A 24,789-nucleotide genomic window follows, 5' to 3' on the forward strand; every position below is an offset into this window, starting at 1 on the left:
GAGTACACTCGCTCATCTCTAGTCAGTATGATTGCTACGATACCAAATTTGTATATTTTTTTTTTTACTGTACTTTTTATTTTCAAAAACATTTAACTTTTAAAAATTATTTTCTGCAGCCATCTTCTGCACAAAATAACTTTTTAATTTTTCTGTTAACATAGTTGTGCGAGGGCTTATTTTTTGCAAGATCTCCTGTAGTTTATGTAAGTACCAATTCGGAATACATATGACTTTTTGATTGCTTTTTATTGCGTTTTTTCTGGAAGACAGAGTAACTAAAATAGTGCATTTCTGGCGTCCATTTTTTCTTTCCGGATGACGTTCACCATGCGGGGTAAATAATGCGCTACTTTGATAAATCATACTTTTACGAACATGGTGATACCAAATATGTGTTTTTCTTTTATGATTTAGATTTTTTTTAATTATAGATATGGCAAAAGGGGGGTGATTTAAATTTTTATTATTTTATTTTTTTATGATTAATAAAACTTTATTGATCTCACTTTCACTTTTCTTTTAAGCCCCCCGGAGGACTACAACATGCGATGCTTTGATCGCTCTTGCAGTATGACGTAATGCTACAGCATTACGTCATACTGCGATTTGACAGGCAATCTATCAAGCCACCCCACGGAGATGTCTTGATATGCAGTCTCCTAAGGCAGCCCTCGGGCCTTTCAGAAGGACCCTGGTTGCCATGACACCTGCACGGCTCCCTCGATCTCACAGCGGGGGGTGGGGGTGGGGAGTACGAGACCCCTGAACATCGTTCGGGGCATTTAAAGGGTTAATAGCTGCACTTGGCCGCCTAGATGATTGCAGCTATTGCCCGCAGGTGTGAGCTGTAAAAAACAGCTGACGCCTGTGCTGTATAAAGAGAGGTCGCCGTGCGACTTCTCTTCATACCTACCCCGACGCTCCAGGACGTAAATGTACGTCCTGCAGCAGGAAGGAGTTGAATTTTTTTTTCTATAGTGCACATGAAAATGAGGATTTACACCCCAAAATGGATATCTCTGTTTGTCCTGTGTTTAGAAACATAACTGTTGTGGCCCTAATCTTATGTCCATATCCACAACGGGACCCAAAAAGAAAGGAGCAGCCAGTGGTTTTCAGAACAGACATTTTGCTTGAAGGTGTTTCAGGTCTTATTGCCCATTTGTAGAGCCCTTGAATTGCTAAAACGATAGGGAACCCACACAAATGGCTCCATTTTAAAAACTAGACCCCTTAACCCCTTGAGTGGCACGCACGGAAATTTTCCGGGAGGAGCTCCACTGCTGATAGTGATATAGCCCGGAAGATTTCCGGGCTATGTATCACTATGGGAGCTGCAGAGCACAATGCCATAAACTGTGGCATTGTGCTCTGCTTGCACTGTCCCACAGAGAACAAAGCAAGGGCTTTAAACAACAGAAGCAGAAGATATTGCCGATATGCCGGCAATCTCCTGCTTCTAAGTCTCCTGCTTTGTTTATAGGTTGCCATAGAGACCATCGGCTTGTCAGAAGCAAGCCGATGGTCTCTGTGGCAGGGAGAGCTGGTGCTTGCCTGTCAGAGGACAGCCAGGCACCAGCTCTTACAGCACAGATCAGAGAAAACCTCTGATCTCTGCTGTGTTAATCCTTTACATGCTGCAGTCTATGTGACTGCAGCATGTAAAGGGCTGTCACTGCAGCATGTAAAGGGCTGTCACCATCGGACCCCCGGAAAGGTAAAAAAAAAACAAAAGTAAAAAAAATTATAAAAAAAAATAAAAATAAAAACACTTGTCTCCCTTTACTTTGTAAAAAATTTAAAATAAAATTACACGTGTGGTATCCTTGCGTCGTAATGACCCAGAGAAGGAAGGTAGTATATTATTTAACCCCCTAATGACATGGCCCCTTTTTTTCTTTTTTCCCCCCATTTCTTTTTTTCCTCCCCCCGTTTAAAAAATCATAACTCCTTTATTTATCCATCGACGTCGCTGCATAAGGGCTTGTTTTTTGCGGTACGAGTTGTCGTTTTCAATGGTGCTATTTACCATATAATGTACTGAAAAACTTTTACAAAATTCTAAGTGGAGTAAAATGAAAAAAAAATGACATTCCGACATTTTTCAGTGCGTCTTGTTTCTACGGCGCACAAACTGCAACAAAAATGACCTGATAACTTTATTCTATGGGTTGGTGCGATTACTACGATACCAAACTTGTATAGTTTTTTTTTGCTGTTGTGCTTGTATTTCTTTCAGACATTTCATTTTTTACAAATTTCTGCTGCATCTTCTGTGCGAAATAACGTTTGTATTTTTCCATCGACGTAGTTAAGTGAGGGCTCATTTTTTGCGGGATTTCCTGTAGTTTGCGTTGGTACCAATCCGGAATACATATGACTTTTTGTTCGCTTTTTATTGCATTTTTTCTGGGAAACAGGGTGACTGAAAGTGCATTTGTGGCATTCTTTATTTTTTTTTCGGACTACGTTCACTGTGCGGGACAAATAATGCACTACTTTGATAGATAGGACTTTTACGGACGTGGCGATACCAAATATGTATTTTTCTTTTATGATTTTGATTTTTTTATTATAGATATGGCAAAAGGAGGGTGATTTAAACTTTTATTACTATTTTTTTTTAAGTGTGAAAAAGTCGTGAAAAAGAAAAAAAACTATTACAATTTGGTATTGGCATAATTGTACCGGCCTGTAGAATTACTTTAATACATTATTTATACTGCTCAGAGAATGCAGTGAAAAATAAAAATAAAAAACATGGCAGAATTAATTACAGATTTTGTTAATCTTGCCACTAGAAAAAATGGAATAAAAAGCGATCAAAATTTCCAAAAACTTAAATAAATGAAGACCAGAGTTCATCCTGCAAAAAACAAGCCCTGGCAATGGAAAAATAAAATGAATACGGCTCTTGGAATGTGGCGACACAAAAGCAAACCTTTAAGAAAAAAAAAATGTTTTAAATGTACAAAAATAGCAAAACCATTAAAACCTGTATAAACTTGGTATTGCCAGAATCGTGCGACTCAGAGAATAATGTTATCACACTATTTATTCTGCACGCTGAACGCCGTAAAAATGAAATCCAAAAAACAAATGGCAGAATTTCTTTTTTTTCCCCCCAATCTCCCTACAAATTTTTTTTACAAAAGTTATGCAATACATTATATTTACCCAAAAATGATGTCATCAAAAAGTACAACGTGTCCTGCAAAAAACAAGCCCTTATATGGCCGTGCCAATGGGAAAATGAAAAAGTTATGGCTCTTGACACGGGACCGCAAAATTAGTTGAAATTAAATGATTAGACCATTTAAAAACCTGCTCTGGTGGGTCTGACAGGGCGGTAAGAAACCCGCCACTCAAGGGGTTAACGAATTCATCCAGGTGCGTACTGCGTATTTTGACCGCATAGTTTTTGAATGAATCTAAGCAAAGCAGAAGGAAAAAAATTATGATTTTCATTTCTTTGTCAATTATGTCATTTTAAAAACATATGAATGAAGACTTTCATCCCAAAATGGATACCCCTGTTTATCCCATGTTCAGAAGCATACCCACTGTGACCCTAATCCTATGTCTGTATGCACAACGGGGCCCAAACCGAAAGGAGCATTGAAGTTCAACTGTATTTAACTTTTACGTGATCGCCATTATCCATTGTTCACCGCAGTCCTCAGTCACTGCTGCAGGCTCTCAACAACCTTTAGTATCCAGGAGCAAAGAGATTTTACATTTCCCGGGCCCTCCCCAGCTTCTACGCTTGTGTCTACCATTTTGCCAACGGGCGTATGCGCCGAAGTCAGGGAAAGGTCCACAGATAAAGATCCCATCGGGGGACACCGCCAGTGGCCTTAGGTAAGTAATTTCACCTCCCCTCATGGATCAGACCCGTGACGGGAAGTGAAAATTTTTATTTTTTTTTAAACTTTTACGTGATTGCTACTATCCATTGCACAGTGGCGTTCACGTGACCAAGGAGATGAAACTTTAACATTTTGTTTTACATGATCACTGTTCCATTGGATAATAGTGATCATGTGACCGGAAACCGCATACAGCGGTCTCCGGTGATATCTTTCTCCTCTCGGCTACACATGCTGGCAGGGACCAGAGGGATTTCAAATCTCCCAGGGCGTTTTTGTCAAGCGCGCGCATGCACAGAAGACAACGTAAAGTCCTGAAAAGACCAGATCACCGTAGGTCATCACGGAGGACGGGGATGAGTATTTTCACCTCCCCTCCGTGATCGCCGTTATCCATTGAATAGTGGCGATCACGGGCCGGGGGACCAGTCACCGCGGTCCACGGTGACATCTTCTGCTTAGCCGGGAACTAGGAGATTAACAAATGTCCCACGACGATCCAATCTTCTGCACATGCGCCACCATTTTTCCTTTGGAGCGCATGCTCAGAATACAGGCGAAGGTCCTTTTTGGACCAGATTGACACGGGACATTGCGTAGGACGGGGTTGAGTAGTTTCAGTGCCCCTTATGGATGCGATCCATGAGGGGAACTTAAACTTTACCTTTTTTGTCACTTTTTATTTACTTTAATGCGATTGTCGCCATCCACCGCTATCCTGCGACCCATGACAGCTCCAGATTGTCAGCTACCTCCGGGAGCCGACAGCATGGAGCTGTCATCTCCTCAGCCAATGTGGCTTTAATCCTCAGGGGATGCATGTTTTTACATCCCTTTGGATTAAAGCCCATGTAGCTAGGGTGTAAAAAGGCAATGGGGCCTTCACTAAGAGGTTAAAAAGTAATACGTACCAAAAGGGATTTTGGCCCATTCAAACTTACATAGCTAAAAACATTGTCAGCCATAGCGCTATAGGAGCGCTCATTTTTGTACTGACATTTTTTAACTCTTTTATTATGTATTATGAATGAATTTCTGGATGTTTTTAGATTCTAGCATAGAGGGATTTTATATATTTTATTAATTTTTACAAACACGTTTAAATAAATGTTTGATGCATGACCTTGGACGCTTGGATGATTGTGGGAAAATTTTAATGGATTATGGGATATATTTTGGAGTACTGTGTGATACTTTCATTTGCAATGGTATGTGCCACTCATCCATTGCTCCATTCTATCTGAATTTGACTGCTCTGCCTTCCTTCTACTGAGTCTGCTGTGAAAACTTTCATTTATGTCACAATCTGTGCACAATGGTATGTCCCACTGCTTCAAATAAACTGAATTGACTATTTGTTACCATATGTAATTTTCTTCATCAACTCCATCAATAGCATTTTCCCACTGTCTTATCTTAGTGGTGCTGGGCACAGTTTGTTTATTTAACCCCTTAAAGATCAGGCTGTTTTGTACCTTAAGGACCTGACACTTTTTGGGGATTGTACCCATGTGGTGGTTTTACTGCCCCATTTTTTTCCTTAGCTACCAATATTATTTTTGCTGCATTTTTGTTTATGTGACATATAGGGCGATTTTTAAAATATCTTTTTCTCTGCCTTTTTTCCATTTTTTAGTTTTAATGGGGGTAAAAAGCGAAAGAAAATGATATTTTTTTTAACATTTATAGTTTTTTTTTTTATTATTAGTAAATTTATGGTAAAATAAAGTATGGGAACGGGTTCCCCTATTTGTTTCGGATGTTTTGATATATAATATCTGTGGTTTTGGTTTACAGGATGCATACAGCGATGGTTTTGGGTTATTTTCTTTCTTATGTATATGTTGTTTTATTCTGCAATTTTATTTAACTGCCGTATGTAGTTATGTTTTTTTTAACTATCTATGTCCCCCATGACGTCATGTAAGACCTCTGGGGGACATTCACATGTTTGTTTGTTTTTTTATTTGACACTTTCCCACGGTAGCTGGGGCATCCATAGGAGCCCCAGTTACAGGGGAAAACAAATCTTGTAGTGACATAAGTCACTGGCAGAGCTGGCCAGGGTCCAGTATGACCCTCCAGCTGTACCACAGCAGGGAATCACAGGAGTCACATGACCTCCCGACTGCCGTAGTGAAAGTTACACTTTTAATTTCACTTTCTAGTACACAGTGCTCATTGGGTGCTGTGTACTCGGGGAAGGAAAAGGCAGGAATGGTTTACAAAACCCTCCTGCCTTCTCCTCGAGGTTATCAGCTGTTACTAACAGCTGATAATCCATCCTGCCTCTGTTTGATTGCAGAGCAGGAGGCTTAAAGCGCTGCTGTAATTTTACTATTGGTGGGGCTTTAAGCCCAGGACCAGGAGCCGTATATTTACTGTGCTTGGTCCTTAATGGGTTAAGAGGGCAATACATTTCTTCACCCATTCCCCCATCTTGTTCATTAGGCATGCAAAGATGGGAAAGATGGGGCCAGCTGGTTGACTAGTGAAATGTAACTAGCCACTCCCAGCTGAAGTCCTGCAGCCAGAACTTTAAAGCTAGTTATAACCTCATTGCCTCGCATGGCATATCCAGCTATAAGTGCCTAGAAACAAGTGGCTTATACAGTCGAATGATGTAGTTATACAGCACAGTTCGACAGAGCAGGAGACAGTTACAATCCATAACCGTCCATAGTCTGGAGGAAAAAAACTCCTCTTTCCACTGATCTCCACCACTATCTTCCTTTCAAGCCTTAACACTTTCTTTCAACGCCCAGTCCCAACACACTCCATCAGCCCCTCCCTCCTCTCCTCACCCATGCACGGCTCCCATGCACTTTTCAACTTCCTCAGACACCTCCAACTCCCCCATACCACCAAGAAACACCTCATCCACCAGCACAAATCCCCTAACCACGTGCTCACCCTCGCTACCCTGCTACTCCTAGCTGCAGGGGACATATCCCCCAACCCAGGCTCACCCCATACTGCTTTCTACCAAAATGGCCCTCACCCCACTCAAATGTGCCCTATGGAACTTCCAATCCGCGTGCAACAAACTCCCAACTATTTATGACCACTTCACCACCATACACTTTAACTTGCTCACCCTTACCAAAACCTGGCTGAGGAGTGCATATAGATGCATCATCCTCTCACCATACAGGTAGCTGACTACCAAATGGAGGAGCCAATAACACCTGTGCAGGACACCGATAATAACAACCACTCACACTGCCTCTTGATAATGAGGGGGGGTGGATGCTTGGTGTTCACTCCCACACATAGTGGATACAGGGTGCCAGACCATTCTGATATATGTAGTTCACCATGCAGACCAGCAACCTATTAATGATACCATGATAATTCGGCGGGTTGCCCTGCATTTCCTTCAGTGAACCACATTGGTACTTCCACCCTGGGCTCCCCCTGGAGTCTTAATGCCACACTGCATGTGAATGATAGATAATAAATGCAAGGCATTGGTTGGATGTTGGCCAAGATACATGAGCCCACTAACCCACTTCACAGATCCTTGCATTGTAGTGGGTCCCTACACTAATATAAATGCATCACAGAAGGGGAAATAAAAAATTAAAAACAATCACAGAAAATGGCCGTTACTTACTGACTGAGGAGTGCATATAGATGCATCCTCCTCTCACCATGCAGGTAGCTGACTACCAAATGGAGGAGCCAATAACACCTGTGCAGGACACAGATAACAACCACCAACACTGCCTCTTGATAATGAGGGGGGTGGATGCTTGGTGTTCACTCCCACACATAGTGGATACAGGGTGCCAGACCATTCTGATATATGTAGTTCACCATGCAGACCAGCACCCTATTCTGTGAATATTCTTAGCCCCATATCTAGTCCATCCTGCAGGAACTCCAATATCTTTCTGATGTCGGGCTGTTGGAGGTCATGGATACTATGCCCCAACCACCTAGAAAAGGTATCCCAAACCCTAGTGTATATATCTCTGGTGGATTTTTTGAGGCTCTCGCATAAGGTAGTGGCTACCCTCCCTGATAGGCCCTGGCTCAGGAATTTTACCCGCTCAGCTTCCAGGCCGCCAGTCTGAACTGTCGGACCTTTGGGCATATTAGAGGACCCCGCTGAAGGAGGTCGTCTCTCTGCGGCAGATGTAGAGGGTCCTGTGTCGAGAGAGCGGCCAGGAGCGGGAACCAGGGTCTCTTGGGCCAGAATGGAGCTACCAGGATAACGGAGCCTGGGGACCCCTGAATTTTCCTTAGGACCAGAGGGATCAGGGGGATGGGTGGGAAGGCGTATGCGAGGTCCCAATCCCAAGCCTGGGACAGTGCGTCTATTCCCAGGAAGCCCCAGTCTGCTCCCCTGGAGTAAAACCGGGGACACTTGGTGTTCTCCCGAGAGGCGAACAAGTCCACCTGCGGTGTCCCCCATCTTTCTATAATTAGCTGGAATGCAAGTGGATGTAGAGTCCACTCCCCCGAATCTATCTCCCTGCGGCTGAGATGATCTTCCATGGAGTTCTCTGGACCCCTTACGTGGAACGCTTTGACGGAAGGTGTCCGCTGTTCTATCCACCCGAGAACTTTCGCCGCCAGGTCTTGGAGTCGGGGGTTCCGCGTAGATCCCTAGTGACGAATGAGGGACACAGTTGTTACATTATCCGAAAAGATCTTAATGTGTCTACCCCTGATCTCTGTCTCGAGGCCCCGGACGGCCTTCCAGACAGCGCAAAGTTCTTTAAAGTTGGAGGACTGAGTAGCTTCCTCCCGGTTCCAGCCCCCCTGGACGTAATGTCGGCCTAAGTGGGCCCCCCAGCCAGTTGCACTCGCGTCGGTAAAGATGGATACTGGGGATGCGGGGTACCAAACTGTGGCTCTGGCAAGGTTGGTAATGGACATCCACCACTCCAAGGAGGACTTTATCTTGTGGGTAAGGATGACTATCTGATCCAGGGAAGCGGGTGATTTATCCCAGTTGCTCAGGATGAAGTCCTGGAGGGTTCTACAATGTAATTGGGCCCAAGGGACTACCCCGATGCAGGATGTCATTAGGCCGAGGACCCTCATGCCTCTCCTAAGGGAGACTTTGTTGGCGAGAGAAAGTGCCCGACACTCATCCAGAATAGCCTTCTGCCTCTCTAGAGGGAGGAATGAACACTGGTGGTGTAAATCCAGAATAATGCCCAGGAATTTTTTCTTTTGTTCAGGCAGGAGACTAGATTTAACGGTGTTGATGATCCAGCCCAGAGATTCAAACAAACGGAGTGTGAGATTGACCTGGAACCGGAGTTCTGAAACTGATCCTGCTATGATCAGGAAATCATCGAGGTACGGGACGATCAACACCTTGTTAGTCCTTAGTGCCCCCACCATTTCTAACACCAGTTTGGAGAACACCCGGGGTGCGGAGGAAATCCCGAACGGCAGGCACGTAAACTGGAAGTGAGAGACTGACCCATCAATCACCAGGGCAAATCGCAGGAACTGCTGGAAATCTGTGTGTATAGGGACATGGTAGTAGGTGTCCTTTAAGTCCACGGTGGCCATGACGCTATCTGGTGCGATTAAGGGGATCACTGACCGCACCGATTCCATTTTAAATCTTTGATATGAGATAGATTTATTCAAGAATTTTAAATTAATGATTGTTCTATAGGACCCGTTGGGCTTTTTGACGAGAAACAGGGGGGAGTAGCACCCCTTGAACCGTTCCTCTGTGGGAACCCGAGTGATGGCCCCTAGGGACAACAGCTCCTGCACCCCCAACTGGAGGGCTTGAGCAGACGAGGGTAACTGGCAGGGGGTGACCACGAACCTCCGGGGAGGAAAGGAGGAAAATTCAATTTTATAGCCCTCCGAAACTAGGCGCAAGGCCCAGGGATTGGAGGTCACCTCCTTCCATTTAAGGGCGAACTCCATCAGCCTACCCCCTACTTGCAGGGTCCTGGAGGGCAGATTCTCACCCTTTCCACCTTTGGGATAGGACCAGCGTCCAGTTTTCCCTTTTCCCTTGTATGTCCTAGAGGGAATAAAGGATGGAGGGTAGGAAGAGGCAGGCCGCTTGAAGGACTTCTCCGTAGGTAGTCCCTGGCTTTTATCCGATGCCTTCTCCAGGAGGGTATCCAAGGCAGGCCCAAAGATCTTATGTCCTTGGAAGGGCAGGGAACAGAGCCTGTTCTTCGATGCGTTATCCCCTGTCCAGGCCTTAACCCAGACGGCCCTCCTGGCTGTGATAGAGAGGGCTGCTGAACGGGCCCCGAACCTCACGGACTCCATAGAGGTGTCTGCCAGAAAGCCGGTTGCTTGTTGGAGAAGGGGCAGGCAGTTGGAGATGTCTTCCCTAGAGCCCCTCTGGGAGATCAGCATCTGAAGCTGGTCCAGCCAGACCATCATAGACCTTGCCACAGATGTGGCCGTGATGTTAGCTTTAATGGTCAGGGCCGCCATCTCCCAGGCCTTTTTCATCGCTGAATCCACTTTGGTATCTAGTGGATCCCGCAGTTGAGAAATGTCCTCAAAAGGGAGGGCTGCTTTCCTTGAAACCCTGGCTACCGCCAGGTCCACCTTAGGGACGGTTTCCAGGAACTTAATGTCATCTGGTGTGAAGATCATTCGGTCCCTAAATTCTTTGGACAGGAAGAATTTTTGTTCTGCCTGCTTCCATTCTGTAAGTTCAAAATGTCAGTCGTTCAAAATGTCATTAACCGGGAATGACTGTTTTGATTGCGGTAGGAGCCCCTGAAACAGGCTATCTTGGAAAGATGGCTGCTGCGGCACCTCTTCCTCCACCTGCATGGTGCGTTGAACCGCGTTTAACAGCTGACCCAGATCCGCCGATGAGAAGTATTTTCTCACATCTTCCATTGGTGGCATGGATTCTGAGGGAGAATCTTCCAGGAGTCCTTCCTCAGAGTCAGACTCTTCCATTTGCGTCCGCCTCGCCCTTTTCATGGGGGGCGGAAGAGAAAGAGGAGAGAGAGGCTTCAATTTCCTCGCGCATCATGGATTGGATTTCCGTCATGGCAGAGGAGCCCTCTTCACGGACCACTTTCTCCGTACAGTCCGCAAACAGTGGCTTGGTGTGGCCCTCTTCTAGCCGCCGCAAGCAGACCGGACATTTGTGTACGCGTTTTTTGGCCTCTCTAACCTTTTGCGCATCTCTGTCCTAAAGAAACAGAGACAGCAAAGGAACTTCCAACACTTTGATCTATTGATCCCTCCTCCCTCCCCCCGGTACAAGACCCAAAGGAGTTTTACTCACAAGCAGGCTGCTCTCAGCGTCCTCTCTGGCTGACATCTTCAGTAAGGTGCAGACAGGAGACATGCAGGGGAATCCAGGCCTTTAAATGTCAAATTTTGGCGCAGACACGCCCCCTTGAGCGAGGCCCCACCCCCCACGTGACACGGCCCCGCTGACGTCACGCCACCGCCGGACCTGGGGGATACGCCGCATACACAGGGACGCCAACTAAGGAGGAGCACATATGGAGCTGCTGCCCTACAGACCGTGCGCACGCCGACCGGACCCCGAGCCCCTGCTGTTACCACGCGATATACTGCCTGCCTGCCGCACGCCATACCTCTGCCCTGATGGGCTGCTGGATCCCCGCTGGAGTCGCCGGGCCTCTGCTCCAAGCCCTCCAGGTACTGGGGCTGCTTCTACCAGTACGACTACCCTCTGGGCAGCGTACTGGGGGAGGATTTTCCCACAAGGGGAACAGTGCTGGGTAGATCCTGCGGGTGAGGGTCCCCTCGTAGGGTCTCACCCGCGCAAGCCCTGTCAGCCCGACCAGAGAGTCGTCCCCCCAGGGGCGGACAGGCTGCATGGGAGTCTTCTTTCCTTTGTTCACCTCCAGCATACACCTGGAGGCTCCGCTTGGACTGTCCTGTAGGGACAGGAAGACACTGGTGAGCCGGTGGTGGGAGTTACCTTTTGTGTTTTTCCGCTTCCTGTCCCAACAGGTGTCCAGCGGACAACCTCCAGGTGTATGCTGTCAGGATGACAAGGGGAAACAACTCTTGACCTGACCGATGCTGCCAACTACCAACCTGTCTCAAACCTCCTCTTTATCTCCAAATTACTAGAACGCCTAGTCTACTCCCGCCTCACATGCTTTCTCTCTGACAATTCACTCCTCGACCCCCTCCAGTCTGGTTTCTGCTCTCTACACTCGACCAAAACTGCCCTAATAAAAAAGTATCAAATGACCTGATGACGGCAAAGTTGAGAGGTGACTACTCCCTACTAATTCTCCTTGACCTCTCTGCTGCATTTAACATTGTCAACTATGACCTCCTTCTCACTATGCTCCGCTCTATTGGTCTAAAGGAAACTGCTCTCTCCTGGTTCTCCTCCTATCCCTCTGACCGCTCTTTCAGTGTCTCCTTTGCTGGCTCTACCTTCTCTCTACTTCCTCTCACTGTCAGGATACCCCAGGGCTCAGTCCTTGGTCTCCTTCTCTTCTCTATCTATACAGCACCAAATGGACAAACCATCCATAAATTCGGCCTCCAAAACCATCTCTACGCTGATGACATCCAACTATACACCTCTTCCCATGAGATCTCTGAAGCATTCCTCCAAAATACCACAGACTGTCTGTCCGCTGTTTCTAATACTAGGTCATCCCTTTTTCTCAAACTTAAACTCTCTAAAACTGACCTCATCTTTCTGCCTTCCAACTGACCTCCCCTCAACATCTCCATTCCAGTGCCTGGCACCATCATAACACCCAGACAGCATGCCCACTGCCTTGGGCGTCACACTGAACTTTGACCTCTTCTTTACCCCCCACATCCAATCTCTGGCCCAAACATACCACATGTACCTGAGAAATATTGCTAAAGTACGGCCATTCCTCACCACGGACGCGCTAAAAACACTTGTGGTCGCCCTTATCCACTCCCGACTTGACTACTGCAACTCGCTACTCATCAGCCTCCCCCGTACTAGACTCACTCCACTCCAATCTATACTAAATGCAGCAGCTAGGCTCATTCTTCTATCCAGTTGTTACTCAGACGCCTCTGCACTGTGCCAGTCGCTGCATTGGCTGTCCCTCCACTGCAGAACTAAATTTAAACTCCTCAACCTCACCCACAAAGCTCTGCAAAGTGCCATGCCACCATACATCGCCTCCCTCCTGTCAGTACACCACCCAGCCCGCTCACTCCGATCCGCTAACACAGGGGTCCCCAACTCCAGTCCTCAGGGACCACCAACAGGTCATGTTTTCAGGATTTCCTCAGTATTTCACAGGTGATGTAATTATTGTCTGTGCCTCAGACATTGCCACAGGTGTTCTTACCACAGGATATCCTGAAAACATGACCTGTTGGTGGTCCCTGAGGACTGGAGTTGGGGAACACTGCGCTAACACACTCAGACTAAACACTCCTCTTATACAAACCTCACATTCTCGCCTACAGGACTTCACCAGAGCAGTACCCATCCTCTGGAATTCTCTACCCCAAGGCATCAGGACAATTGCCGATGCACGAAATTTCAGACGCGCCTTAAAAATGCACCTCTTCAGGAAGACATACCAAATCCCCTGACCTAGTCCCCGCCCCTACCTATGGCTCCCCACACCTTCCACCCTGCCTATCACATACGACCTCTACCCCTGCACCTCCTTACCTCCCAACCCAGTTTGCCTTCTAATAACTGAATTTCACTGCCTGTGTTCTACATGCCTTGCTTCCCCCCATACCACCCCACCCCATTTGTTTCAAACTGATTGCATTTCAGCTATAATTGCTGTATTGTTTGCATTTCTCCTATGATTGAAAGCGTTGCGGAATAAAGGCCCATTTAGACACAACAATTATTGCTCAAAAGATGTCTTTTGAGCGATAATCGTTGTGTCATTTACAGCGCAAGATGATTACTCAAGATGAGCGATCACCTTGCGCTGCGAGTGGAGGATGCAGAAGAGAAACAAGCTGTTCCCTGCTCCAAGCGCCTGGCTGTTGTACAGCCGAGACCTCAGAGCAGAGGATGCAGAAGACAAGCGGGTGCCCCCGCTTGTCTTCTGCATCCATCTGTTCCCCACTACGAGCGCCCGGCTGTTATACAGCCGAGCACTCGAAGTGAAGGATGCAGAAGACAAGCGGGTATCCCGGCTTGTCTTCTGCATCCAGCTGTTCTCCGCTCGGAGCGCCCGGCTGTTATACAGCCAAGCGCTCCATGCAGGGTATGGAGAACAGAGCTGGACCGCTCTGTTCTTCATACCCAGCCTGTCATCAGAGAGCGGGATACAGCTGAAACAACAGTATCAGCTGTATCCCGCTGTGAATCCCTGATAAGGCTCATTGTTGCCTTTCAGCACACTGAAAGACAACGATCAGCGACGGGAGAACAAAAACTGCACGATGTCAGTGAGGTTACACATAACGATTATCGCTCAAAAGACATCTTTTAAGCGAATTTTGAGCGATAATCGGTGTCTAAACAGGCCTTTAGTTGGCACTATACAAATAAGAGATTATTATTATTATTTCCAACCTAAAGAAGAACCCGGTACTGATTTGAAACGCGTAATAGAAGCAAGCCCTTTAATCAATAAAGGTTATTTAACTGAAAGCTGACTTCTGTTGGAATCTGTGTCGTAGTCTACTCGATCTGAAGCTGATAATGTAGGATCTATGTGCTCTTATGGAGAACCAGCATTGTTCTCTATCAAAAAATGTTTATTAAAAGAGAACCTATCAGCTCCCTACAGCACCATAAACAACGTTTTGGTGCTTTTAGGGAAGGTGGCGGGGAGTTTATGGTGCTGTATGCAGGTGACATGTTCCCTTTAATACATGTCAAGAGTCACAGCTACCAGCATTGAGAGGAAGAAGGCTGATAACAACAGCACTGATTGTGAATTATATAGTGTGCACAATAACGTAATTAGCAAATGGTTTACACCATTTATTAACAAACCTAGTTTTTCATTTTTGCATAGCTGCATTGAAAGAACCATAACTTTATTTTTCTGGTAACATTAGCTGTATGAAGATTTGTTTTCTGTAGGAGGAGTATAATTTTTGAATGTCACCATTTTGCAGTACATAGAATTTATTCATTTTGATTAACTTTTGCAGGGTGATGGGGTGGGTGAAAAAAAATAAAATTCAGTTACTATTTTCTGTGTTCTCTTTAGTCTATGGTCAGTACTATTGGGCTGGGATCACACGGGACAGAATTACAGCGGAATGGCCGCAAAGAAAAACCGTGAGAATTCCGCTGAAAAGTGCAGCTTCAAAACCCGTGGCCCCCAGCCGCAGATTTAGAAGCGGCTTCGCCGCCTGCATTTCCACTGCAGCTATCTCTCCCCATAGAGAAGAGAGAGGCTGCTGCGGAAATGAAAAAAGAATTAATATGCTGCGTCTTTGTTTTTCACACCGCATGTCCATTTTTGCATGGCTTTGCCCTACAGGATGCCCTCTTGTTACTATCGCAGTACTGGGCATAAACAGATCATGGGAGAGATCCTTGTATTGTTCCCTAATGTATTTATACATAGTTTTCTTTATCGCCCCTTAACCATCTTTTTTTCCAGGGTGAATAATCCCTATTTCAATAGCCTCTATGGGTATTCCAGCCCTCTCATTCCGTTTATTAATTTAGTCACCCTTTTTTGAACCCCCTCAAGCGCTGCAACATCTTTCCTGAGCACCGGTGTCCAGAACTGTACACCATATTCCATGTGGGACCTGACAAGTGCCTTATATACTAGAAGAATAATATTCTTGCCCCTCGCCCCTATACCTCTTTTAATGCACCCCAAGACTTTATTTGCTTTTGCAGCGGCTGACTGGCATTGATTGCTCCAGTTAAGTCTACAGTCAACTAGTGCCCCCAGGTCTTTTTCCATATCACTTTTCCCTAGCAGTACCCCATTTAGTGTATATTGGTGACATCCGTTTCTCCTGCCCATGTGCATAACCTTACATTTATCAACATTGAACTTAATTTGCCATTTTTCTACCCAAGCCCCCAGTTTATCTAGGTCCATTTGCAGCCGTGTATTGTCCTCCGCTGCATTAATTATCTTGTATAATTTTATATCATCTGCAAATATCAATATTTTACTGGGTAGCCCCTCTATCAGGTCATTGATAAATATATTGGTGCCGAGTGTTAAGGCAGCAGAAATGCACTCCTAAGCTCTCGCTCATGACCTGAGGGTTTAAAGTTCAATCTCCACTTGGTTCTGGTGGCCGGCTCAAGGTTGACCCAGCCTTCCATCCTTTCGAGGTCAGTAAAATGAGTACCCAGCTTGGTGTGGAGGGGAATAAATAAATTACCTGACAGCGCTGCAGAATAAATTGGCGCTATACAAATAACAAGACTCATTTTTATTTTATTTATATTGAACAGAATGGGGCTTAATACTGAACCCTGTGGCACCCCGCTAGCGACGGTGTCCCAATCAGAGTACGAACCATTTATTACCACCCTCAGCTTTCCATCGTCGCGCTAGTTGTTTACCCAGCTACACATGTTTTCGCCCAGACCGAGTGGTTTAATTTTATATACTGTATCAACATATTATGCGGCATGCTGTCAAATGCTTTCGAAAAATTCAGATATACGAGATTAATAGCCTCTCCCAGGTCCAGCCTAGAACTTACTTTATTGTAGAAACTGATCAGATTGGTCTGACATAATCAACCCCTCATGAACCCATGCTGATGAGCAGTTAAATCGTTGTTTTCCTTGATGTATTCCAGGATGGCATCTCTCAGAAGCCCATCGAATATTTTTCCAATTATGGAAGTGAGACTTACCGGCCTGTAGTTACCAGACTCTCTTCTGACCCCTTTTTGTATATTAGAACCACATTGGCAATGCACCAATCCAGTGGAACAACCCCGGTCTCAATAGTGTCCCTAAATATAAGAATAGCGTCACTTAAGGCCCATTTAGACACAACGATAATCGTTCAAAATTCGCTCAAAAGCTGTCTTTTGAGCGGTAATCGTTGTGTCTAACTGCACTGACATTGTGCAGTTTTCGTAAACCTGTCGCTGATCGATGTCTTTCAGCATGCTGAAAGACAACGATCAGCCTTATTAGGAATTCGCTTGTCTTCTGCATCCCCCTGTTTGAGCGATCACCTTGCCCTGTAAATGCACACAAAGATTATCGCTCAAAAGACATCTTTTGAGCGATAATAGTTGTGTCTAAATGGGCCTTTAGTTTTCTTAGTTCCTGTAATTTTGGGAAACTTACATTTTATTGCAGCTCTGCAACTTAATACAAGCTGTACCAGCACGCAGTCTCATTTTTATTCCTGATATTTAGTCTCCACCCCCCCCCCCCCCCCCAGTGCTGATTGACATATTTCTCCCTACGCACAGTAATAGGATGAAAGCTATCAATTAGCAACTGGAGTCTGCATCTCATGAATACATAGAACTCTTCATCGGTAACAACTTTGTTGCACTGGAAAAAATAAAATGTACAATAAACTCTCCCAAATAACAGCACATTAACACGTACAGTAAATCAGTGTGTCTGTTACTACATTATGCTGCCCTCAGAGAAAAGAACTAAAAGTTCCCTTTAAAGGGGTTGTCTCACAACAGGTTTTACCTGACATGTACAAACCCCAGCTCTGCCTCACCCTGAAGCCAACTCGGCTAGCTCCAGCAGTTTCATTGAAGTAAATGGAGCGGTCTTGCGCCTACGTGGCTATCGGCTACCATACACATCGGAACGAGCCATGGCTGGAATTTGTCTACATGACTGGTAAAACTTGTTGTGAGACAACCTATTTTAAGCATTCTAAAAAAGGGAATAAACATGCACTGTATAAATCAAATTGACAAAGTGAAAAAAAATCACGTTTTATTATAAAATTATAGTGATTATACAAAATTAAATTGTATTCAACGATATAATATCCAACACATCACATAAATAAATAAATAGGGCAAATGAACTATATCATAATGATTGCGTCTAGAGGTGAACCAACATCTACAACCAACAGCCAAAACCATTTAAATAAAAAAAAATCCTTATGAAAATATACTTAGAAAATTTTTGCCAAGTCGCTGAAACGATCAGCTGTGGTTCAGCCTAGCCACACTCAAAATGTAAAGGATGATTCCGGTGACATTTCTTCCCAACCTTTTGTTACGTAACTATACCCCCTGTGTCCTACACCGCTTCATAATAGTCTGGTTACCATTTGTTTGGAATGCATCCATTTTTGTAAAATCGTGACTTTTTTGTCATGTTCATCAGTTATCTAAACTTTAGATTTTCTTAAACTATAGTTATTCCTCTGTAGAATGCAAGTTTTGAAATTCAAACAATCCTGAGATTTTCCCTTTTATGCAATTTTAGAATTGTTTTCCTTATTTGTCAATATACTGGTTTGCCAAACTGCATTTTTGTCATTTTTAAAAAAAACATTTGTGACTTCATTGTACTGTTTACTTTGCCTGGCTTAACAAGGAAGGAAATGTGCAAAGTTATGCAAATAGAATTAGCCTTATTAACTAATCTGCAAACAGTAATAATAGTTCCCGAGAAGTAGCTGGATCATGCAACATAGGTTGATGTTGAAGAACTTGTTTAACTTTCCTGTGAATCATATTGTCTGAATTCTTAAACTTGCATTCCTTAGAAGAATAATTCTAGTTTAAGGAAATACAAGGTTTAGTAACTGATGAATAAAATGAAAAATTTACAACAATTTTACAAAAACATATGTATTCAAAGCAAATGGTAGCCGGACTATTATGAAAAGGGTTAGTATATAAAAGTCAGCTAGTATTACTGTATTTAATTTCTATCTGAAAATTCCTGGAATCATTCTCCCGAGGAGGACCATGTGGTCTTATTATGACCGCCTATGAATTACTTATCTCTGTAAAATAATGACTCCTGGAGAGAAAAATCACCAAAATTCATGCAAGATGAAACTGCATGGACTGTACCACACAGGCTATTAACGGGGAGGAGGGGGGGGGGGGCAGAAACTTCCATCACAGTTACTGCTGATGATCAGAGGCTCCTATCACACAGTTGTAATTATCAGGATTACAGATAATTCTCCTTGACTGTATACTCATAGTCTGTAGGTTATTTAGGAGAATATATGGGGTAATTATAATCATACTGCATGGACGTACAATGAGCACAGAAGAGGTCTGGACTGTGACAGTCCGGTGAGGACTGCAGTGATGGAAAAATGTGTTTGCGCTGGAGTGTTCCTTTAAACATTCAGGTGAGTCTGCTGTTAATCCCCATATCCCTTTTTCCCTTATATCACACTCAGGCTTTGTTCCCACGAGTGTTTATCGGTTGGCCAATATACGCTGTGATCTGATGCATTGGGTCCCAATGCATCAGATGATATGGTCGTATTCCCGTGACGTAAAAGTGCCTAGCTGGGCAATATAGCGTCGGGCGTTTTTAGGTCAGGCTCAAAAGATAGTTCTGGAACTATCTTTTAGGCCGTAACACGTCAACCGCTGCATAGGCTCCTATGAGAGCCAATGACAGCGCCTGGAGAAGGGAGGTGGAATGGAGTTTAGCAGCGTGACTGCTAAACTCCCTCCCTCTTTTCTCCTCCCCTCCCTTAGCTCCGCCCCCTCCAATTGCAATCAGCCAGAGGGGAGGAGAGAAGAGGTGATGGCATGGCGGCCTTGGCGTATATGCGCCGGGGCCCATGCCATCTGAGCGGGCACACAAACGTTAGATTTGTGCATCCGTTTACCAGTTTTAACTCTAAGATTGTGAAAACGGCGGCTGATATACGCTCGTGGGAACAAAGCCACAGGTTGAGTAAGCGGAGATATGGAGGTAAGCACAGAAATGGCTAAAACAGCCATGAAACACTCCTCATATTACAGCTTTCTGTTAGTGCAGAATACTGCGGTCGCACATGAATTTTAGGATCTGAGTGACGCCTGCTATGTTTACTTCAGGTTTCCCTAGGTGTTTTCGCAGAGAAAGGTAGCGAAGGTTATGTCCATGAAAGGAAAGCATCTTAGCATGAAAGTAGGAGATCCCAATATATTGCTTATTCTCACTTTCGGTAGGACTGGCTACCTGCAAGATAAAAGGCAACAATACAGGTTTTGTGAGTTTTAAATTGTGAAACAGATTGCAAAATCCAAATCCCGTGTTTTGTAATAAATACTGAATTGTGTTTATTCTATTTTTAGAGCTAAGGATACCATTGTAAATAGACAACAGATTTAGCAAAACTGTTCTGTGAGCCTCTCCTAGAGAAATCCACATCGCTCAGTAATAATTTGGTCTGCAAATATGGTTTAATTCAAGAAGTCAATGCACTATTGTAGACATGTTAAACACTTGAGATATAAGCATTATTTCTTGAATAGTTAAGAAAATAAACTGCCCTGAAACAGATCTTCAGCCCGATTACCATTGTATATAGCATCATTCAACAAAACGTTGGCCCATGTGACACATATTGCTCCATGCTGTGTGTATGGTAGTGTATTCTGCCTAGTACAGTTTTGGGGAAAGAGTTCAAGATTAACAGCCTGTTCAACGACTTCACTGCAATATCCTCTTTACGCTGTGCCAAGTAAGACAGAGAAGCCGGAAACACATGTCCTAGGATGATGACCCAGATGAACAGGATGCACAGTAAATTACACTCCAGACAAATGTTTAGGTCTTGTAAATAGTGGCATGCATATTGGCTTTGTAACTTCCAATATATCGGTACAACATTGTTACCTCGAACGGGATAAAGTCTCCCCGTATAACATAGATCAAAGGTAGAAAATTACTAAAAAGAATATATAAATCAGGTCTTAGTCTGTCCCCCAAAATTCTTACTTTGCCTGCTGTGAGTAGAGGATCCAGCCGAACTGGGTCGACTTTGTTGTGGTCCAGACTGGGAAAACTGAGGTGCAATAGTAGGGGTCTTAGCCTTGCGTGGGGTTGCATTCTGTATTTCAGGACTTCGTGGAAGCCACGTTCTGCAATAGGAAGAAGTAAAAGACAGGGCCAGAGAGGCGAGAGAGTATTAAAGGAATAATATATAATTTTTTTTTCAGTGCAATAATTACGAATCACACTACTAATGACCACTTGTCCGTGAGTATGTGTGTGGGTGCTTCTCATGCCTTGCCCCTGATTATATAACAGTGATGTCATCGCAGGTCCTACAGCATATATAAAACACAGATCCTGACCGACAGAAGAAGAACAAAGTTAGGGCTCTTGGAAGCGGAGGGCAAAAATAACGAAATAAGAATACCCCTAAGTCATTATTATCTCAGACGCAACTCAGCAGTCCTGACAGGAGACCCGGCAGGCTGATGGACCTGCGGTGACATCACTTCCACGTGATCAGCGCTGCTGTGAGAGGAGCCATTCTGGAGTTCAGTAGAAAGTACTATATACTGGATAAACACCAACCCAAAGTCCCACCTACAGAGTCGGACAGCAGCTACCAGGACCTGTGATGACTTCACAGTCATGTGATCACATGTGTGGGTGGAGCCAGGGATCACATGACCAGGGGCTGATCACTGTATCCAGGAGTCTGCTGTGCTGATCAGGATGTAGCAGAGCTCTGTGTGTGATGTGTGGGCATCAGGATGGATGTAGTAAAGCTGTGTGTGTAATGTGTGGGAATCAGGATGAATGTAGTATAGCTGTGTGTGTAATGTCTGGGCATCAGGATGGATGTAGTAAAGCTGTGTGTGGTATGTCTGGGAATCAGAATGGACATAGGATGTAGCAGAGCTGTGTCGTGCATGGCGCCACCAGAAATACTGGTACTATAATTTCCTAATAATTACTAGTAAGGCCTCCTGTCCACGGGCGTAACGATATTCTGCAGCAGATCTTCACCGTGGGAGCCGCCACCGGGGAGCAGGGGAGAGCTGACGGCTCTCTGCGCTGAGCCTATCTGACAGATAGGCTCACCGCTGAGAATCACGGCTAATCATAGCATGCTGCGATTTAAATCCCATGAGCGGAGAATCGCTATGATTCTTTGCTCGTGGACAGCAGGGCTGCGCTTTCCATAGTAGTCTATGGAAAGCGTTCACTGCGTTTCCCACGGGCGGATTATCACCGCGGGAAACGCAGTGGGAAAAAAATATCACCCGTGGACAGGCAGCCTAATAGTTATAAAAGGTGTCAGCCATTAAGCAAAATACTTGCAAACCAAACCAATGTGGAGGTCCCTTTGCTGTCCCATTCTCTCTGCTTCCACAGCTCAGAGCTTCTCTTTGGCATTATATATTTGTGGACATATCATGATTTCACAGGACTTAAAGGGGTTGTCCCGCGAAAGCAAGTGGGGTTAAACACTTCTGTATGGCCATATAAATGCACTTTGTAATATACATCGTGAATCTGCCTCTCTGTCTCGTTGAATGGGGGCGCTCCGGCGTGCTCGCGCCGCATGCGCAGAAGACCTGTGCGGCGCGAGCACGCCGGAGCGGCCCCATTTAACGGGACAGAGAGGCAGACTGCGCAAGCGCATCTAATCGAGGCAGAGGAAGGCTTCGGTCGGCGCCATGGAGATGGGGACACCAACACTGGGGGGGGGGGGGGGGGGGTAAGTGTATAACTTCTGTATGGCCAATATTTAATGCACGATGTATATTACAAAGTGCATTTATATGGCCATACAGAAGTGCTTAACACCACTTGCTTTCGTGGGACAACCCCTTTAAGTTTGGAAATTGTTAAATCAAAATTTTGCCACTTTGTGAAAATATTGGTGTGGAACCTCAGCAGATGATTGATGAAAAAGTGTACAATTTATGATATAGGCTTGTGTGTTTGATTGAGAGAGAAAGCTTTTGCGCCATTTGTGTGGATGTAGATCATTTGAGGAATAACATTTGTTGTAGATGCTATGGTGGTAATAAGTGAGTATGAGGCATAGTGGTACAGAACGCATACACATGAGACCACAATGATTTTGTTAGTAAAACACCACATCGAGCTAAGATGTACATATATTGGATGACTGGACTAACTGTTTTCATATCTGTCGGTTTGTATTCACTGCTTTGTGCATTAAAGAGACTCTCCAAGATTTGTCAAAATTATCACAGAACAGATAACTGTATAAAAGTCCCTTTTAAATTGTCTACTGATTCAGTCCCAGAAGCTCCTGTAACAATGATGCCACTTTCATAGTTTACATGACCACTGCAGCAAATCAGTGGCCTCAGCTGTTGCATGTTGTTCATGAACGTATGACTGCTGAGGCCACTGATTGGCTGCTTTGGTCACGTTAATAATGGGCTGCAGCGCTAGGATTTTTTTTACCCCTTACTTTTCTACAATTCTTTGCTCTCCATATTTTTTAAATCTTGGACAACTCCTTTAACAACACAAAGTATTTTTTATTCATGCCTTGTTGGACAATAGAAGAAGCCTTTCCAGTTATCCTTCATTGTCTAGGATGCGGTGTTATAATATGATTAATACCCTCTGGCTAAGAAATGGAGTGTAAATACAGCAAAGTAGTGGAGTATCACAGTCTGAGGGCCCATTTACACGGGCGTTTTGATCCGTGAATGCGCAGCGTATTCACTGGCCGTATTCCCTGCGTATTCAAACATTCTTGCATTGTTTTTGTGTGCATTATTACTGCATATTTACGCATGCAAAAAAAACCATAAAAGAAGGCCCATTGATTTTATGCGCAAATACGCATGTATCATGCATATTCACTGCATATTTGAAGAGTCCCATTGACTTTAATGGCCTATTTCAGTCTGTGTTAAAGACCAAATAGGACATGCTGTGTTTTTTTCATACGTACGTAGATATGCTTGTAAAGAACACATATGAATACCCCAATGCAAATCAATAGGGATTCAGTATTTATGCCCAGGTGAATGAACCCTAATACTCTGCATACAAACTTTGTAACCACAGTTCAAACAGTACAGACATGTAAGTACTTTCTGGTAAAGTCACCTGCTGCTGTGCCCATTGCTTTTGTCCAAACTCAAATCCAGAATTCTAGGGGATGTAGGAGACACAGGTCCCCGGCGATCTGGCCGAGTGCTTGGAGAAAAAAGCTGAGATGATTCGGTGTCAATGGCTAAAAGAAGGAAGATGATAACAAATAAATGTGTAGTCGTTGTACGGAGAGAAGATTTGTACTGATGTGGAGATTCAAAAGCACATTGAAACAAGTTTGGTTACAGTTCTGTCAAGCATATACTCGACTTTTTCCAACTACGTACGGTTATACAAAGGCAAGTGCAAACACCAATTCTCAGCAGCATGCACAGCCAAAAATTCATATAGGGGGGGAAAAAAAACCTAATAAACAACGACTCATTTTTAAGTAGATTCAATCTAACATTCTGAAATGTGTTTGTAATGTTACTTCAGGGACTTACAAGGCAGTGAGGACTCTTGACACGAGTTTTGAGCTTCCATATTTTGGCCAAAATATCAACAAATATCTTATGTTTATCATTTTCGCGGGGTGCAGCCTGCCCTTGTGATGTTGCGAGAGCCCGGGTGTCAGTTCCTTGTGTGGCATGCTGGGAAACTGCGTGGAAGCCCCCCATATGTTATAGTATGGGAGTCGTTATTAGGCTGTAAGCCTTCATGGGGCACTACAGGTAAGCACTGAGCGGGGAGTGTTTACACGCAGTCAGCGATCCATGGATGATTTTTATGCCGGATGAAAGTGAGCGATAACAAAAAGTAAGTGAATAGTAAGCAATGCTTTTGCATTTAGATGCAATGATTATTGCGCATTTCCATTTGTTTGTACAAATTTTGACCGATAATCGATTCATGTAAATGGCTCTTAGGCAGCCATTCCCCTCATGAATGGTAGGTGAGAGTGTCTGTTCATCAGTATTTGCACACGAGCCTCCTACACCATATAACATTCTGGATTTGCATGCTGCAGGAAACAGATGGTACTACTGGCCCTTGTATCAG

At 44.5% G+C, this 24,789-nt stretch overlaps 1 protein-coding gene across 2 annotated transcripts in view; it reads right to left on the reverse strand.

The window, feature by feature from the left end:
• Nucleotides 1–17,691: 17,691 nt before the first annotated feature.
• The window catches only part of ARMC9 (armadillo repeat containing 9), a 137,206-nt gene continuing 130,108 nt past the window's right edge, over nucleotides 17,692–24,789 (reverse strand). For both annotated transcript variants that reach the window (XM_066602818.1, XM_066602808.1), the window contains 3 exons: nucleotides 23,803–23,929; nucleotides 20,686–20,828; nucleotides 17,692–19,923 (listed from right to left, as the gene is read on the reverse strand). In XM_066602818.1, coding sequence (XP_066458915.1) covers nucleotides 19,901–19,923; nucleotides 20,686–20,828; nucleotides 23,803–23,929 — 293 coding nt within the window. In that variant the 3' untranslated portion in view covers nucleotides 17,692–19,900. The remainder of the gene's footprint in view (nucleotides 19,924–20,685; nucleotides 20,829–23,802; nucleotides 23,930–24,789) is intronic.

The sequence above is a fragment of the Eleutherodactylus coqui genome, chromosome 1 (assembly GCF_035609145.1).
Source record: "Eleutherodactylus coqui strain aEleCoq1 chromosome 1, aEleCoq1.hap1, whole genome shotgun sequence".
NCBI classification, from domain to species: domain Eukaryota; kingdom Metazoa; phylum Chordata; class Amphibia; order Anura; family Eleutherodactylidae; genus Eleutherodactylus; species Eleutherodactylus coqui.